General features: G+C 42.0%; 2 protein-coding genes across 3 annotated transcripts; both read left to right on the top strand.

Annotated features, from left to right (window-relative positions):
• The first annotated feature begins 3579 nt into the window (after positions 1–3579).
• Positions 3580–8891, top strand: LOC139454482 (F-box/LRR-repeat protein 8-like). Its single transcript, XM_071236222.1, has 2 exons — positions 3580–3673; positions 5307–8891. Exon 2 carries the CDS (start codon positions 5346–5348, stop codon positions 6498–6500), a length of 1155 nt encoding a protein of 384 aa, XP_071092323.1. The 5' UTR covers positions 3580–3673; positions 5307–5345; the 3' UTR covers positions 6501–8891.
• LOC139454483 (F-box/LRR-repeat protein 8-like) lies at positions 7405–16092 on the top strand. 2 transcript variants are annotated; one of them, XM_071236224.1, is made up of 2 exons: positions 7405–7464; positions 13503–16092. In XM_071236224.1, exon 2 carries the CDS (start codon positions 13511–13513, stop codon positions 14645–14647), a length of 1137 nt encoding a protein of 378 aa, XP_071092325.1. In that variant the 5' UTR covers positions 7405–7464; positions 13503–13510; the 3' UTR covers positions 14648–16092. The 2 variants fall into 2 exon arrangements, with proteins under 2 accessions (XP_071092325.1, XP_071092324.1); XM_071236223.1 differs by lacking the exon at positions 7405–7464 and adding an exon at positions 12063–12204.
• Positions 16093–16636: the final 544 nt, after the last annotated feature.

Below are 16636 nucleotides of genomic sequence, written 5' to 3'. Positions count from 1 at the left end.
ACTGATGCTTCTTTAAAAAACATGGAGTAGTCACATTTTGTGTGTCATGACTGCGATAAATAACGTGTCATTTGTTGTTTATACAACTCAACAGAAGTGAAGGATAATCCGATTCTTTCATATTATAGTTAATCTGTCATGGCAGAATAACCATAGTAACATGAAAGAATCAGGTGGTCCTTAACATCTTTTGAGTAGTATACATGTTTTCATATTACCAGGAGTTGAAATATTGTACCTGCATCGATGATAACTTTTTTTTAAATAATGGCCTAAACTTCACTGTCCCAGTCATCATCAGCATGATCAATGTCCCTTGGTATGATGGGTTTCTGTCCTGTTGGTAGGTGTGAGGACATGTGTTCCACCTGGTACAGCTACTGGTGTTGGAACCTTGCATCATTCCGGAAGTGAGCATGTGGCTATATGAACTGTATATCTTACAATCATTCCGCTTAAAGCTATTCAAATATCTCTGTAATTTGGAACGGATGTGTGTAAGTTGTGTATGTACATAATGTATATCTTTGTATCTACTGACTGTTTGTATATTATGTTGTTGTAAATATTTATTGTCATCAAACGTTGCAATATATATCAGATAAACACATGGTCAAATGAGTGATTTTGTTGTACTTGTTGCTGTTAAAGATGAGCTGCAAAACGGTTACAAACCATTCTTGTCAGTTAGTGGTTATTCACAGCAGTTTTATCCAATAGGCGATTGTCCATTCGTAGTTATTCACACATAGCAATTATCCAATAGACAACTGTTCATTGTCCATTGGAGGTTAATCACCCATCAGTAACTATCCAATAGACACCTAATCATTGGCTATTAGTACTGTAGTTATTCACATGGCAGTAACTACCAAATAGACAATCAGTCATTGCCTGTTCGTGGTTATTTGCCTTTTGGTGGTTTGTCGCACATCAGTAACTATCCAGTAGACAACCAATCATTGCCTGTTAGTTGTTAGTCACACATCAGTTACTATCCAATAGACAACCAATCATTGATGTTAGTTGTTTGTCACACATCAGTAACTATCCAATAGACAACCAATCATTGCCTGTTAGTTGTTAGTCACATTTCAGTAACTATCAAATAGTCAACCAATCATTGCCTATTAGTGGTTAGTCACACATAAGTAACTATCCAATAGACAACCTATCATTGTCTATTAGTGGTTGGTCACACATCAGCAATTATCCAATAGTCAACGAGTCATTGTCTATTAGTGGTTAGTCTTACATCAGTAACTATCCAATAGACACCTAATCATAGGCTATTAGTACTGTAGTTATTCACATGGCAGTAACTACCAAATAGACAAAATAGATTTGCCTTTTGGTGGTTTGTCACACATCAGTAACTATCCAGTAGACAACCAATCATTGCCTGTTAGTTGTTAGTCACACATCAGTAACTATCCAATAGACAACCAATCATTGCCTGTTAGTTGATAGTCACACATCAGTAACTATCCAGTAGACAACCAATCATTGCCTGTTAGTTGTTAGTCACACATTAGTAACTATCCAATAGACAACCAATCATTGCCTGTTAGTTGTTAGTCACATATCAGTAACTATCCAATAGACAACCTATCATTGTCTATTAGTGGTTGGTCACACATCAGTAACTATCCAATAGTCAACCAGTCATTGTCTATTAGTGGTTAGTCTTACATCAGTAACAATCCAATATACAACCTATCATTGTCTATTAGTGGTTAGTCACACATCAGTAACTATCCAAGAGTCAACGAGTCATTGTCTATTAGTGGTTAGTCTTACATCAGTAACTATCCAATAGACAACCAATCATTGTCTATTAGTGGTTAGTCTTACATCAGTAACTATCCAATAGACAACCTATCATTGTCTATAATACGTTGGAGCCGTATAACTCAGGGTACATGTGTGGTTCATGCGTCTGGCGTTAGGTTTTATACCACGAGACGGAGGCCTTACGCAAACAGTTAAGTTACTGAAAAAGTATCGAAAATATTGCATGAGTCAACGTACCAAATACGATCTTATTTGCGCCCTGCGTACCATACTGTTGAATCATGAATACTCTTAAAACAAACCCACGAATCCCGCTTACCCAAAGGGTGTTGGCAGCCTTGTGTCGCTCATAACCTAACCTCCATTATCCATATCGGTAAATTGTCTGAAACCTCTCCTTAAGGAGCTGTAAATATCAATCAATATTGATTGATTGATTGTAAATATCCGGGGTAGAATAGGTCTTCAGCAACTCACGCTTGTCGTAAAGGTGACTGCACTCGTAAGAGGTGACTAACGGGTTCGGGTGGTCAGGCTCGCTGACTTGGTTGATACATGTCATCTATCCCAATTGCGTGGATCGATGCCCATGATGTCAATCGCTGGATTGTCTGATCCAGACTCGATTATTTACAGACCGCCGTCATATAGCTGGAATATTGCCGAGTGCGGCGTTAAACAACAAACCAACCAACCAAATCTTAAGGAGCTAGAACCAATAATAAATTCAACTTAATAAATGTTGCCTCTGCAAATGGAGAGAGTTGATGTTACGACTTGACAATCCATTTCTTATGAAAAACCGTAGGCATCCACACAAGCATTCACCTAAACCCGAGAAACTGAAGCGATATTTCACACAAATCGATTATCATAAACCATGTAAGCATTTCATATATGTTTAGTTTCCCACAAATGTTTTCATAATTTCAACACGAAACACCACCATTTCAAAGTGAACTTCCCTTCCTCGAGTGATTTTGTGAGATTCCCTGTTGCCTGACAAGTCATTTGACTCAAATCAATAACCGAGAAGATCCAGGTAGAGAATATAGGTCTTCAGCAACCATGCTTGTCGTAACAGGCGACTAACGGATCGGGTGGTCAGACTCGCTGACCTGGTTAATGCATGAGATCGTATCCTAGCGCAATAGCTGGAATATTGCTGAGTGCGGCGCTAAACATAAACAAACAAAATCTAATTGCCTAGATCGATGCTCATGATGTCAATCATTGGATTGTTTGGTCAAGACTTGATTTTTTACAGACCGCCGTTATATGGCTGGAATGTTGCTGAGTGCGGCATAAAACAACAAACAATCAATAAGCGAGAAGATAAGAAGTACGTATCTGAAAATGGGATCTAAACTTTATGTGTAATATATAGATACTAACACAACTAAACCGGTTTTGTTTCTTTGTTGTTTAACGCCGCACTCAGCAATATTCCAGCTATATGACGGTGCTCTGTAAATAATCGAGTCTGGACCAGACAATCCAGTGATTTACATCATGAGCATCGATCCACACAATTGGGATCGATGACATGCATCAACCAAGTCAGCGAGCCTGAGGACAAGCATAGTCAGTCGCCCTTTACGACAAGCATGGGTTGCTCAGGTGTAGCCATGTGGTGAAAGCAATCGACCCAGATCTGACCCATATTTATTCAATTTTTACACCCAGTCTAGCAGTATCATCACAGTGGTAGCTACACTGCTGGAGTCGGTTAATACCGCGCCTCACTCACCCATAGCTGACTCGAATTCTATAAATAACTGACAGATAAGTGTGCCTATATATGGAGAGTTGAGAACAGCGGAGTTAACTCTGTTGTGCGAGTAATATTTACAACAGGTTCGAAGTACGCTGTACACTGGTGAGTAGGCGACAGGTGACATTTTCAACCTTTATTGGTTCTCATATCACTATAATCAGATGTACATGGAATGTTGCATCTCTAAACTGTTTGTGTGGAAAATAGTATATTTACTGTAGACTTCCATGTTTCAATTACTGGTCCCGAGTTGATACCTGTGGAAACACGTGAATTGATGGGCCAGGGCGTGACATTACCTTGCGCGGTGATATTCTGATATACCTATAACATTATTTTACAATGTGTGTGTTGGCCACATCTTGTCGTAGACGGTGTGTCCTGTACACAGCACAAAGGATGTAGCAAGTCCATAAATTGCGTCGAGTCGGAATGGAGCAGTTAATCAAGGGAGGTAACTGTAAAAGAAGTAGTCGTAAAATACCACGTTATCAGGCATTATGTACATTCAAATATACAATTACAAGTGAATAAGGGGTAATTGTTTTATGAGTCTTTAGCAGTGATTCTGACTATGCCAGAGTATGATAAGGTGTACCATGGTAGTAGAGTTGTGATCGAATCCTGGTCACTGTCAAAGGGAGCCAACACTTTAAGAACAAATAACCGTCAGTATGTAGTGAGTGAGTATGGTTTTACGCCGCTTTTAGCAATATTCTAGCAATATCACGGCGGGGGACACCAGAAATGGGCTTCACACATTGTACCCATGTCGGGATTCGAACCCGGGTCTTCGACGTGACAAGTGAACGCTTTACCACTAGGCTACCCGACCGCCCCCAGTTTGTAGTGACACTATAGTGTGGGTAATGACTCAATAGCGTGGCACATGCCATCAAGGGAGGCTATGACACTATAAGGAGGCTAATGTCACTATAGAGAGGCTTATGACACAATAGGGACGATAATGACACCAGAGGGAGGCGACGACTGATACCACATTGAGGCGAGCGACACCACAGGGAGGCTAGTGACCCAAAGGGAGACTAGTGACAAAACACGTTGGCTAATGACCACAGAAAGGCGAGTGAAACCATAGGGTGAGGTCAACTAAAAGTAGCTTTAATGTCGCGTCCAAGATTATTGCACCTGTACAGCGACGTGCGTGGACGTGTGTGTTTGTGTGTGGCTCCTTGTACGAGTCGGACATGCCGATTATATAGTGCTAGCCCACTGAGTTACCATGCCTCAGCTTTACATGAATGCGTCACTCAGACACAGTATAAACTGACTCCGAGCCGACCAGTCATTGCTGTAGCTCCTTGATACCGAGCGACAGGCAGGGTAACAACAAGTATCAAGTTTAAACGTCTTTTGGCATGACGCGGCCGGGGATCAAACCCCCGACCTTTCGCTCTCCGTACAGACGCTCTACCTTTAGACCACGGAGGCGGTCGACACCATATGGAAGCTATTGACAACATATGAGGCTAATGATACCACAGGAAGTCTTGTGACATTTAGATGGAGGCTAGTGACACCATTGCGACTTACATCAGGGAAGCGAGTAGCACGATTGGAGGCTAGATGCACCATGGGGAGGCTAATGACACCTGAGTTGGACAATTGATGGAGGGGCACCATAGCGTGATAGTGACACAGTAGGAGCCTGTTGTATGTTGTGATTCAGAAATGGCATAACCATTACGTCATTGTGACCTTGTGTATTTTTCAGCACCTGTAGTGTTACACTAAAGCACCCGTGGTAGCTACGATGGAGCCATCCCCCTCGTCGTTGCCCGACCACATTGTGGTCAAGATACTCTCCTACCTCAGTCGGGAAGACAGATCCAGAGCGGGCAGAACCTGCACGGACTGGCAGCGTTGTTACAGATGCCCCCAGCTGTGGTACACCTCCACCTTCAACTTCCAGCAACCTCACGACGGCCGATGTCTTCCGTGGCTCGACCAGTATGCCAAACACATGAGGACCGTGCGAATCCAGTTAAACCAGCATGAGACGGAGAACAGAGCAAATGCGTGCACAGCTCTCCATAAACTGTGCCACGCAGAAGAAAGAAGGTTGACATCATTGCACATAAAGTTCACGGGGGAAAATCCGCTGTTTTACGCTGGCCAGGAGTTTGTAGATGAGCTGAAAACTTTGTTTGGGTGTCGAATGGAATCCCAGAAAGTTCAGTTCCGCCACATAGACCTAAGCGGAATATCTGTAGCATATGATGATAGTGTATTTGATGTTTTGTCTGAGAACAACCCACAGCTTGAATCTTTAAATATTCTGAACCGGAACCTCGTGTGCAAGATCTCACCTGAGTGTGTTCAGAGGCTTGTACAAAGGTGTAGAAAACTCACCGACCTCCGCCTCTTCCACTGCAGCATGTCGGATAGCGTTCTCTCATCGTTAGCGGAGGCCGAGCGCAAACCACTGAAGCATCTTGCTATTCTGTGCAGAAGGGAACAGAAATACATTCAAGACTTGACGTCAGAGGCCTGGTCCGAACTGGTCAAGCAGTGTCCACAGCTGAGGGTCGTGCTTGGATTTGACCACACGTGTCCGCTGCGCATGGTTGCTGTAATACTGAAGCCAGAAATCCCAGTAGTAGAGCTTCGTTTGGAGACCTTTACATACATCTACGACGAGGTGAACCTGGCAGCCAGCTTCTACAGCAAGACACTGGAGAAGGTGGTGCTTCAGACAAGGAACTCTCCTCAACTCGGAGACTCTCTCATCAACTTGGGGACCAGGTGTCAAAGGTTGACGTCACTGTTGGTGTACTGCGTGCTGGAGAAGACGGTGGTGGACAAGATCCTGGCACTCTGTCCTGACATGAAGGAGAAGGGCACGTACATCCTCAAGTGGGAGCAGGAACCGGAACCTTGGGTTGTAGGCGTAGAAGAAGGGGACTAAGTATATGTGTTCAACGGCCCCTCATCACATCTAACGAAGGAGTGTGACCAGTGGACAATATTCAGAAACAAATTCTTCAGTAATTTTATTATCACAAACGCTAAACACACCGACTGCATGTGTCATAATGTGAATTGAGGAGGATGTGACCCCAAACGTTTGTTCATGTCGGACGCCAGTTGAACAAAATGACTATTTCCCACAATGAGAGAACATACATAATGCATATTAAATGAGCACCAGCTGTAATTAATTATATGTGTATAAAATCGAAAACGCTAAACACACCGACTGCATATGTCAAAATGTGCATATCCGGAATTGAGGAGGATGTGTATATAATCGCAAACAAATCATGATTTCTTTTCATCTCTATTTGAAAGTTTTCTATTGTATGTTTGATGCTGATTTCCCATTGTAAAGGACAACGATATGATCATCCAACTTTATCCTCGCGTTTCACAGCAACTCTGATTCGAAATCGTTGAAACGAATGCTAGCGTACATCCTCGTCTACCCAGTGTATTGTATCTCCATTCTGATATGATCATTACCCTGGAGTCCCGTGAAGATTTCGGGTTAGAATTGGTCTTCAACAACCCATGCTTGACATCATGAGTATCGATGTACGCATTTGGGATACGATCACATGCATCAACCAAGGCAGTTAGCCTGACCACCCGATACTGTTAGTCGCCTCTTTCGACAAGCATAGTCGCCCTTTACGGCAAGCATGGGCTGCTCCGGTGTAGCCATGTGGTGAAAGCAATCGACACAGGTCTGACCCAGATTTATTCCATGTGTACACCCAGTCCAGCAGTATCATCACAGTGGTAGCTACACTGCTGGAGTCGGTTAATACCGCGCCTCACTCACCCATAGCTGACTCGAATTCTATAAATAACTGACAGATAAGTGTGCCTTTATATGGAGAGTTGAGGATAGCGGAGAACGCTGTACACTGGTGAGTAGACGACAGGTTACTTTTCTTACTTACGACAAGTATAATCGCCTTTTACGGCAAGCATAGTCGCCACATACGACAAGCATAGTCGCCACATACGACAAGCATAGTCGCCTTTTACGAAAAGCATAGTCGCCTTTTACACGCATTGTCGCCTCTAACCTCTTACGACAAGGATAGTTGCCCTTTACGACAAGCATTGTCGCCTCTTACAACAATCATAGTTTTCTCTTACGACAAGTATAATCGCCTTTTACAAGCATAGTCACCTCTTACGACAAGGATAGTTGCCTTTTACGACAAGCGTAGCTGCCTTGCACGACAAGCATAATCGCCTTTTACAACCATAGTTTTCTCTTACGACAAGCATAATCGCCTTTCACGACAAGCATTGTCGCCTTTTATGACAAGCATCGTCGCCTTTTACAAGTATAGTCGTCTCTTACGACAAGCATAGTTGCCTTTCACGACAAGCATAGTCGCCTTTTACAAGCATAGTCGCCTTTTACAGGCATAGACTCGGCTTACGACAAGCATAGTCGCCTCTAACGACAAGCATAGTCCCCTTTTACGAAAAGCAAGGTCGCCTTTTACAAGCATAGTCGCCTTTTACAAATGCATAGTCTCAGCTTACGACCAGCATGGTCGCTTTTTACGACAAGAGAAGTCGCTTTCACGAAAAGCGTAGTCTCCTTTTACAAGCATAGTCTCAGCTTACGACAAGCATGGTCGCCTTTTACGACAAGCAAAGTTGCCTTTTACGAAAAGCATCGTCGCCTTTTACAAGCAGTCTCCGCTTACGACAAGCATTGTCGCCTTTTACGACAAGCAAAGTAGCCTTTTACGAAATGCATAGTCGCCTGTTACAAGCATAGTCACAACTTACGACAAGCATGGTCGCCTTTTACGTCAAGCAAAGTCGCCTTTTACGAAAAGCATAGTCGCCTTTTACAAGCATAGTCACAGCTTACGACAAGCATGGTCGCCTTTTACGGAAAGCAAAGTCGCCTTTTACGAAAAGCATAGTCGCCTTTTACAAGCATAGTCACAGCTTACGACAAGCATGGTCGCCTTTTACGGCAAGCAAAGTCGCCTTTTACGAAAAGCATAGTCGCCTTTTACAAGCATAGTCAAAGCTTACGGCAAGCAAAGTCGCCTTTTACGAAAAGCATAGTCGCCTTTTACAAGCATAGTCACAGCTTACGACAAGCATGGTTGCCTTTTACGGCAAGTATCTTCAAGGGGAGGTGGCGAATGGCTTCAGTATATATTAGTAAACAATACAATGGAGCTATGACACATTTAGTAATCGAGGATGGTTAACTTGCTGTATAAAATATCAGTATGTATTAAACAGATGAAATGTAAAAGATGGTATGTATGTTGCAATGGGTTCACCTTTTTTCCTTGTTATATTTTTAAATAAAACTCGCAAATGCTATTGTACATTATTAGTTGTGAATTATCTTACACGATTTGCCGATAGCTGTGCAAAGTTTCGGACACCTCATGGTTCCGACTATCTAAACTTACCATCCGTATTATCAGAATTCCGGATGAGAATATGTCTGCACTACTCCATGCTTGTCAGGGCCGACAAAACACTAGAATTAGATGGTCAGGTTGTATGACTTAGCTGATTGAATGTCATCGTGCCCAGGTGGGATGGTCAGACTGTATGACAAAGCTAATGAATGTCATCGTGCCCAGATGGGATGGTAAGACTGTATGACCTAACTGATTCAATGTCGTTCGTGCCCAGATGGGATGGATCGTTGCTCATACTTTTAGTCACCGGTTTTTGTGGTTGGGCCGTAGTATACATCTGGGATCACTCACTCACTCACTCACCCGTCCGAAACCCACCCACCCACCCACCCACTCACTCACTCACTCACTCCAAAATGTACCAACCAAACATACTTTCAGTTCCAGTAATAAAATCCCTTGCGGTATCTGGTCATTGGTGGCTGGCGGGAAGGACGGCATCGCATTCAAGATAAACGGGTGCCCCACTGGCCTGCGACACAATAAATACATTGTGCAGAGTTGCTACCCATTGCCAGGATCCGCACGCCAAATTTAACCCGATTATGATCCCTGATCTGTCGGCATTATAGCCATACTCATTGGTTTTACAAGAAAGGTAACTTTGGGATTCCCGCCAATGTCTACTTGAGCCGCATCATCACTAAAAAGAATGTTGAAATTGTCATTAAACTCCACCCACTCCAATAATAACGACGCCTGCCTTCAAGATTAACCTGAAGGACCGACCTCAGATGTCACCACAGAAACTCAATTGTTTATTAGAAATTCTGGGTGCGCTGTGTTGTTGTTTTTTTGTATGGGTCCTCCTTTCAAAAACAAATATTTTGCGTGTGACCGAAAATAATAAGTCACATAGAGGGTTTCCTATGCCAATCATAGATAATTCCTTATGCCAATCACAGATAGTTTCATATGCCAGTCACATAGTTTCATATGCCAATCACAGATAGTTCCATAAAGCAACCACAGATAGTTTCATATAGCAATTAGAGATAGTTTCATATAGCAATCGGAGATAGTTTGATATAGCAATCGTAGATAGCTTCATATAGCAAACAGAGATAGTTTCATATAGCAATTAGAGATAGTTTCATATAGCAATCGGAGATAGTTTAATATAGCAATCGTAGATAGCTTCATATAGCAAACAGAGATAGTTTCATATAGCAATCGGGGATAGTTTCATATAGCAATCGGAGATAGTTTCATACAGCAATAGTAGATAGCATCATATAGCAATCGGAGATAGTTTCATACAGCAATCGTAGATAGCTTCATATAGCAATCGGAGATAGCATCATATAGCAATAGGAGATAGATTCATACAGCAATCGGAGATAGTTTCATACACCAATCGGAGATACTTTCATACACCAATTGGAGATAACATCATATAGCAACAGGAGATAGTTTCATACAGCAATCGGAGATAGTTTCATATAGTAAACGGAGATAGATTTATATAGCAATCGGGGATAGCATCATATAGCAATAGGAGATAGTTTCATACAGCAATCAGAGATAGTTTCATACAGCAATCGGAGATAGTTTCATACACCAATCGGAGATACTTTCATACACCAATCGGAGATAGTTTCATATAGTAAACGGAGATAGATTCATATAGCAATCGGGGATAGCATCATATAGCAATCGTAGATAGCATCATATAGCAATCGGAGCTAGTTTCATACAGCAATCGTAGATAGTTTCATACACCAATCGGAGACAGTTTCATATAGTAAACGGAGATAGATTCATATAGCAATCGGGGATAGTTTCATACAGCAATTGGAGATAGTTTCATACACCAATCGGAGATAGTTTCATATAGTAAACGGAGATAGATTCATATAGCAATCAGGGATAGCATCATATAGCAAACGGAGATGGTTTCATACAGCAATCAGAGATAGTTTTATACAGCAATCGGAGATAGTTTCATACACCAATCGGAGATAGTTTCATACACTAATCGGAGATAGTTTCATACACCAATCGGAGATAGTTTCATATAGTAAACGGAGATAGATTCATATAGCAATCAGGGATAGCATCATATAGCAATCGTAGATAGCATCATATAGCAAACGGAGATGGTTTCATACAGCAATCAGAGATAGTTTCATACAGCAATCGGAGATAGTTTCATACACCAATCGGAGATAGTTTCATACACTAATCGGAGATAGTTTCATACACCAATCGGAGATAGTTTCATATAGTAAACGGAGATAGATTCATATAGCAATCAGGGATAGCATCATATAGCAAACGGAGATGGTTTCATACAGCAATCAGAGATAGTTTCATACAGCAATCGGAGATAGTTTCATACACCAATCGGAGATAGTTTCATACACTAATCGGAGATAGTTTTATATACCAATCGGAGATAGTTTCATATAGTAAACGGAGATAGATTCATATAGCAATCAGGGATAGCATCATATAGCAAACGGAGATGTTTTCATACAGCAATCAGAGATAGTTTCATACAGCAATCGGAGATAGTTTCATACACCAATCGGAGATAGTTTCATACAGCAATAGGAGATAGTTCCATAGTTCGACATGTCAAACCCTCATTGTCCCAATGACCTATTTCTGAAACAATGGAAATCTAACGACTCACAAAAATGTTCATTTGCTATAAAATCAGCATTAAATTATTCACTACTATTACTAAGAGTGTTATAGAAGTCATAAGTATTCATTAATACCTGTGGAATCCAATATTCTATTAGTAGAAAGTTATGTTTTATTAACAGGGGACAGCCAGTCAATCCATTTTCTCAATCGTAGATAGCTTCATATAGCAAACAGAGATAGTTTCATATAGCAATTAGAGATAGTTTCATATAGCAATCGGAGATAGTTTAATATAGCAATCGTAGATAGCTTCATATAGCAAACAGAGATAGTTTCATATATATGTGCACATTTATGCGAATCAGATACCCCTATATGGACAATCCCTATATGGACAATCTCCGTATCTCGAGAACGGCTAACAGTATCATCCCGGCTTGTAACCCTTAGAACGAACATGTATAAAGGCTGTCGCAGTGGCGGAGAAGGCAGCTGTCGTTCACACTGAAATCCCGTTCCCAGGACCTGTTGGTAATCCTATACCCATTCAACAGTGACGTGGGCCGTGTGTGTGCTTGTATACAGACATACATAACGGTAAGTTACAGGTAACATCCACGCTATCGTCGTTGTCATATTCGCCCTTGGACGCGTGACCCACCCGCTGTCCTATATTACGCGGGGACCATGCCTGGCTTGAGTGTACTAAATAGCTTCCTCGTTGTAACACGTACGTCTGGTATTGACATGCGAGGGAAACGATTCCGAGATGCATGGAATGCCTTCCATTCATGACTTTTTTAAAAATATGTGACGATAATGCCTTTACAAGCAATGTCTATTATCTGTATATGGCCCCACCCGTCGCAGGTACATGTAGTACGCGCGAAGCCGCACAGGGAGATAACCGTTATGAGGACCGTTTATTCTAAGTGCATATACGTCCCACTGTTGTTCAAGTCTCATGTTAATTGCATTTAAACTAATTTTGTCTTTGAAAGGCATTTAGAAGTGATACACGTCAGGAAAAGAATATATGGATGTCAACTTCTTTGTTATGAGGAACACAATGTTTCGGAGTATATGTTTACTCCTTCATCAGGTGAATGATGAAGGAGTAAGCATATACTCCGAAACGTTGTGTTCCTCATAACAAAGAAGTTGACATCCATATAATCTCTTCCTTAAACTAATTTTGTTTCATTTTAGCTCACCTTGCCATCTTTAATGTAGACGATATTATAAAATTCTTCTCCACATTACTCCATGTCGGTAGTCATAGTTCAGTACCATTACTGCGAAATATCTCCATATTATTTAATCAAAATCAGTCTACATTATCTAAAATTGGCAAGGCTCGCTATCCTTGTTCCACCACCATACTCAGCATCAGAATTTTGTTTTTTATGTCAGGCATGTACCAGGATTTCCCTATTTAGGCCCACCTGTAATTACGCCCATAGGCCTAAAAACGGAAATAATTCCGTATATAATCGGATATATGTTTTGGGGTGATCCTCCATTTACTTAATAACTTACTCCCTTCGAAAGATAATAATACGTGGCGATGCACTACAGGAGACAAATCCTAATGTGCATTCAACGGTAAGTCCGGTTCAAAGTTTAAACTCATGTTTCATATTTTCATTAGTTAAAACAACTTAACAATTTCTGATATTTACAGCAAATGTTGTCCCTAAAACAATAGTAATAATATGTCATTTTAATTCTAAACGAAACATTGGCGTAGTTTATTATATTCCCAAGTATATTCCCTCTTCGATCTCAAATGTGTTTATTGGTAGCATGACCAGTTCATTATAAAACACGACATAATTCAATGATACCGATTTGGGTATCATGCCACCTAACGCTCAATCATTTCACCATTACAGCGCCTGCTATGGACAACGTATCGTGGGACACACTGCCAGATCATGCCATCATTGCAATAATGTCCTACCTCAGCCTGGAAGACAGAGCCAGGGCGGGCAGAACCTGCACAGCGTGGCAGCGTTGCTACAGATGCCCCCAGTTCTGGCACACCACCACCTTCAACTTCCAGCAACCTCACGACGGCCGATGTCTTCAGTGGCTCGACCAGTATGCCAAACACATGAGGACCGTGCGAATCCTGTTAAACCAGCGTGAGGCGGAGAACAGAGCCAATGCATGTAAAGCCCTTTATGTGCTCTCCCACGTCGAGGGAAGACAGTTGATGAAGTTGTGTATTGAGTTCACGGGAGACAACCCTCTCTTCTACAATGGCAAGGAGTTTGTAGATGCTTTGAAAGCGTTGTTTGACCGTCAGACAGACTCTGTTAGTCGGCAAATGAAACACGTTCATCTTAGTGGACTGGCAGTGTCGTACGACAACACTGTTTTTGACCTATTGTCGGAAAACAACCCCCAACTGCAATCTCTAGATATCAGTAATAATGTTCGTATTTGCAAAGTACCTCCTGATTGTGTGGAAAGACTTGCAGATAGATGCAGGAGCCTAACACATCTGGCACTTTTCCATTGCAGCCTCACTGACCAAGTTCTGGAAGCTTTAGCTCGAGTCGACCGCGCTCCTCTGGACTATCTGAGTATCGCGTGTAGATGGGAACAAGCATACATAGGGGAGCTGTCATCTGAAGCTTGGACACATCTTACCACCAGGTGTCCGAATCTTAGAGTACGTTTGACTTTTACTGATACATGTCCTTTGCATAAGATTGCTGTAATAATGAAGCCGGAAATACCAGTTGTAGAGCTTCGCTTCGAGATCGCTAGCGGCATCTTCAACGACGAGGTGAATCTAGCAGCCAGCTTCTACAGCAAGACTCTGGAGAAGGTGGTGCTGCACACGCAGTGTTGTGCTGAACTCGGAGACTCTCTCATCAACTTGGTCACCAGGTGTCAAAGGCTGACGTCACTGTTGGTGTACTGCGTGCTGGAGAAGCCGGTGGTGGACAAGATCCTGGCACTCTGTCCTGACATGAAGGAGAGGGGAACGTATGTCCTTAAGTGGGAACCAGATCCGGAAGTCAACTAAAATGAAAGGAACGATAACCACTTCGTTATCCTGTATGGGACAAGTTTTTTTAAGTAAGACCAACTGTCATTGTTTCACAGAGCGGTGGGGGTAGATAGGTGGTTAAAGCGTTCGCTCGTCACACGGGGTTCTATTTCCAACATCGGTACAATTTGTGAAACGTATTTCTGGTGTCTCCCGCAGTGATATTGCTGGAATGTGGATAAAGGCGGTGTGAAAAAACAGGCTCCCTCACTCTTTGTTTCACAGATTTGCAAATAATGAAGACACAGAGTAAAACATCGGTTACACACGTGGGACGTCCTGCCTTGTGAATGAGTTCTTGAGTTCCTATGCTTTAACGCTACTTTTATCAGTCTTTAAGTTATCGCAGTCTTTAGGTGTCAGGAAAGCCAATAAATAATCATCACAAGCATTAACGCAGCCACGGTTTGGTTATTTACAAACCAATAATAATAACCGAAGAGAATCTTTAAATGTCATCATCGAAGCAGTCAGGGTTGCGGCCTAGAAGGCCCCAAACATCCGATATCAAACTACCGTATTTCCTCTATTTGACGCTACGCCGTCTATTAATTTCGCGAGAGCCCTTGACTCGGCGTGTATTAGAGACCCAGCGTGTATTAGAGGAAATAAATATTCGTTTTACAGTTTATATGGGGACGATCGATCGGCAGCTATTTTTTAGGGATATGTAGGCTTTGTATGTATTCATGCGCACGTTCTTTGGTGAAAAGGCTTCATGTAGTTGAAAGGGGTTTCCGTAGCAAAAAGAAAACCCCTTTTTAACCAATCAGAATCAAGCATTCATCAACGCCATGGTAGAATGTTAAAAGGGACTGTAACTTTCAGTAAGGGAGAAATCACTGGAATCTGTTGATTCATGAAGTAGAATCAACAATGCCCAAAGGGGCGATTTGATTCTACTTTCGGAAACAACACATTCCAGTGATTTCTCTGACGTAAACCATGTTTAAATATGGTTGGTGTTTTATTTCTCTAGTGTTGCATAATGACCTAAAGTTGCGTCGGTTTTACTTCTTTAAACGCACGTTTAGAATAGCCAGTCAATTCCTCATTAAAAATCAACTACAAGAACAATATCGTGATGTCATCAACTGTAAGAACAATATCATTTGGGTATAACATGGGTATAGCTTCAGTTCAGATAATTACACATGTATATTTGAGGAGATCTTTTCCCAGGTTTTAGCAAGTAAAGCCGGCACCTCTTTTAAACCTAATATGCCTAGATACCACAGTTAGCCCAGTTGTACTTAGTTGGTGCATGTATGAGGTGGAAAATCAAGTCACTCATACGATTCTTAATCTATTCGTAACTTTGAAGCCAATCAACAACTTTAGAATCTTGCCCAGCTGGGCACCACCACCAGTAGAGATGTTCTAGCTTCACAACCTCAATGACGCCAATAAAGCAATTGTCCAAGGAAAGGACAATTTCATCAGCACCGTTGTCCATGTCTTGTACTTAGTCAAATTACTCGTGGTGTTTCTTGGGCAAAATATGTGAGAAATGAAGAATGAGGATCGTGAGGCTCCAGTGTCTGACCTGGCTGATCGTGTGTCATCATGCCCCAGAGGCGTGGATCGTGTACCATGCGGTCAACAACCGGTCTGCCTGGCCTCGGCTGGATTATGCTCACTCAGGCATTATTAGGCACCTACAGTGTTTTAAGAATGGTTATTGAATCTTGGAATACTTCGCACCATATGCAGTGGATCATTAAATAGAATCATAGCAATATTTCAACTGTATGACGGCGGTCTGTAAATAATCGAGTCCGGACCAGACAATCCAGTAATGGGTGGCATGTGCATCGATCCATGCAATTGGGATACGATGACATGCATCAACCAAATCAGCGAGCCTGACCACCCGATCCCGTTAGTCGCCTTTTACCACAAGCATCGGTTACTGAAGACCTGTTCTACCCGGGATCTTCACGGGCATATATCACCCTCATTGCA

Source organism: Haliotis cracherodii, unplaced genomic scaffold, assembly GCF_022045235.1.
Source record: "Haliotis cracherodii isolate W230 unplaced genomic scaffold, xgHalCrac1.p SCAF_10, whole genome shotgun sequence".
Lineage (NCBI taxonomy): Eukaryota > Metazoa > Mollusca > Gastropoda > Lepetellida > Haliotidae > Haliotis > Haliotis cracherodii.
This window is presented reverse-complemented; position numbering and strand designations above follow the sequence as displayed.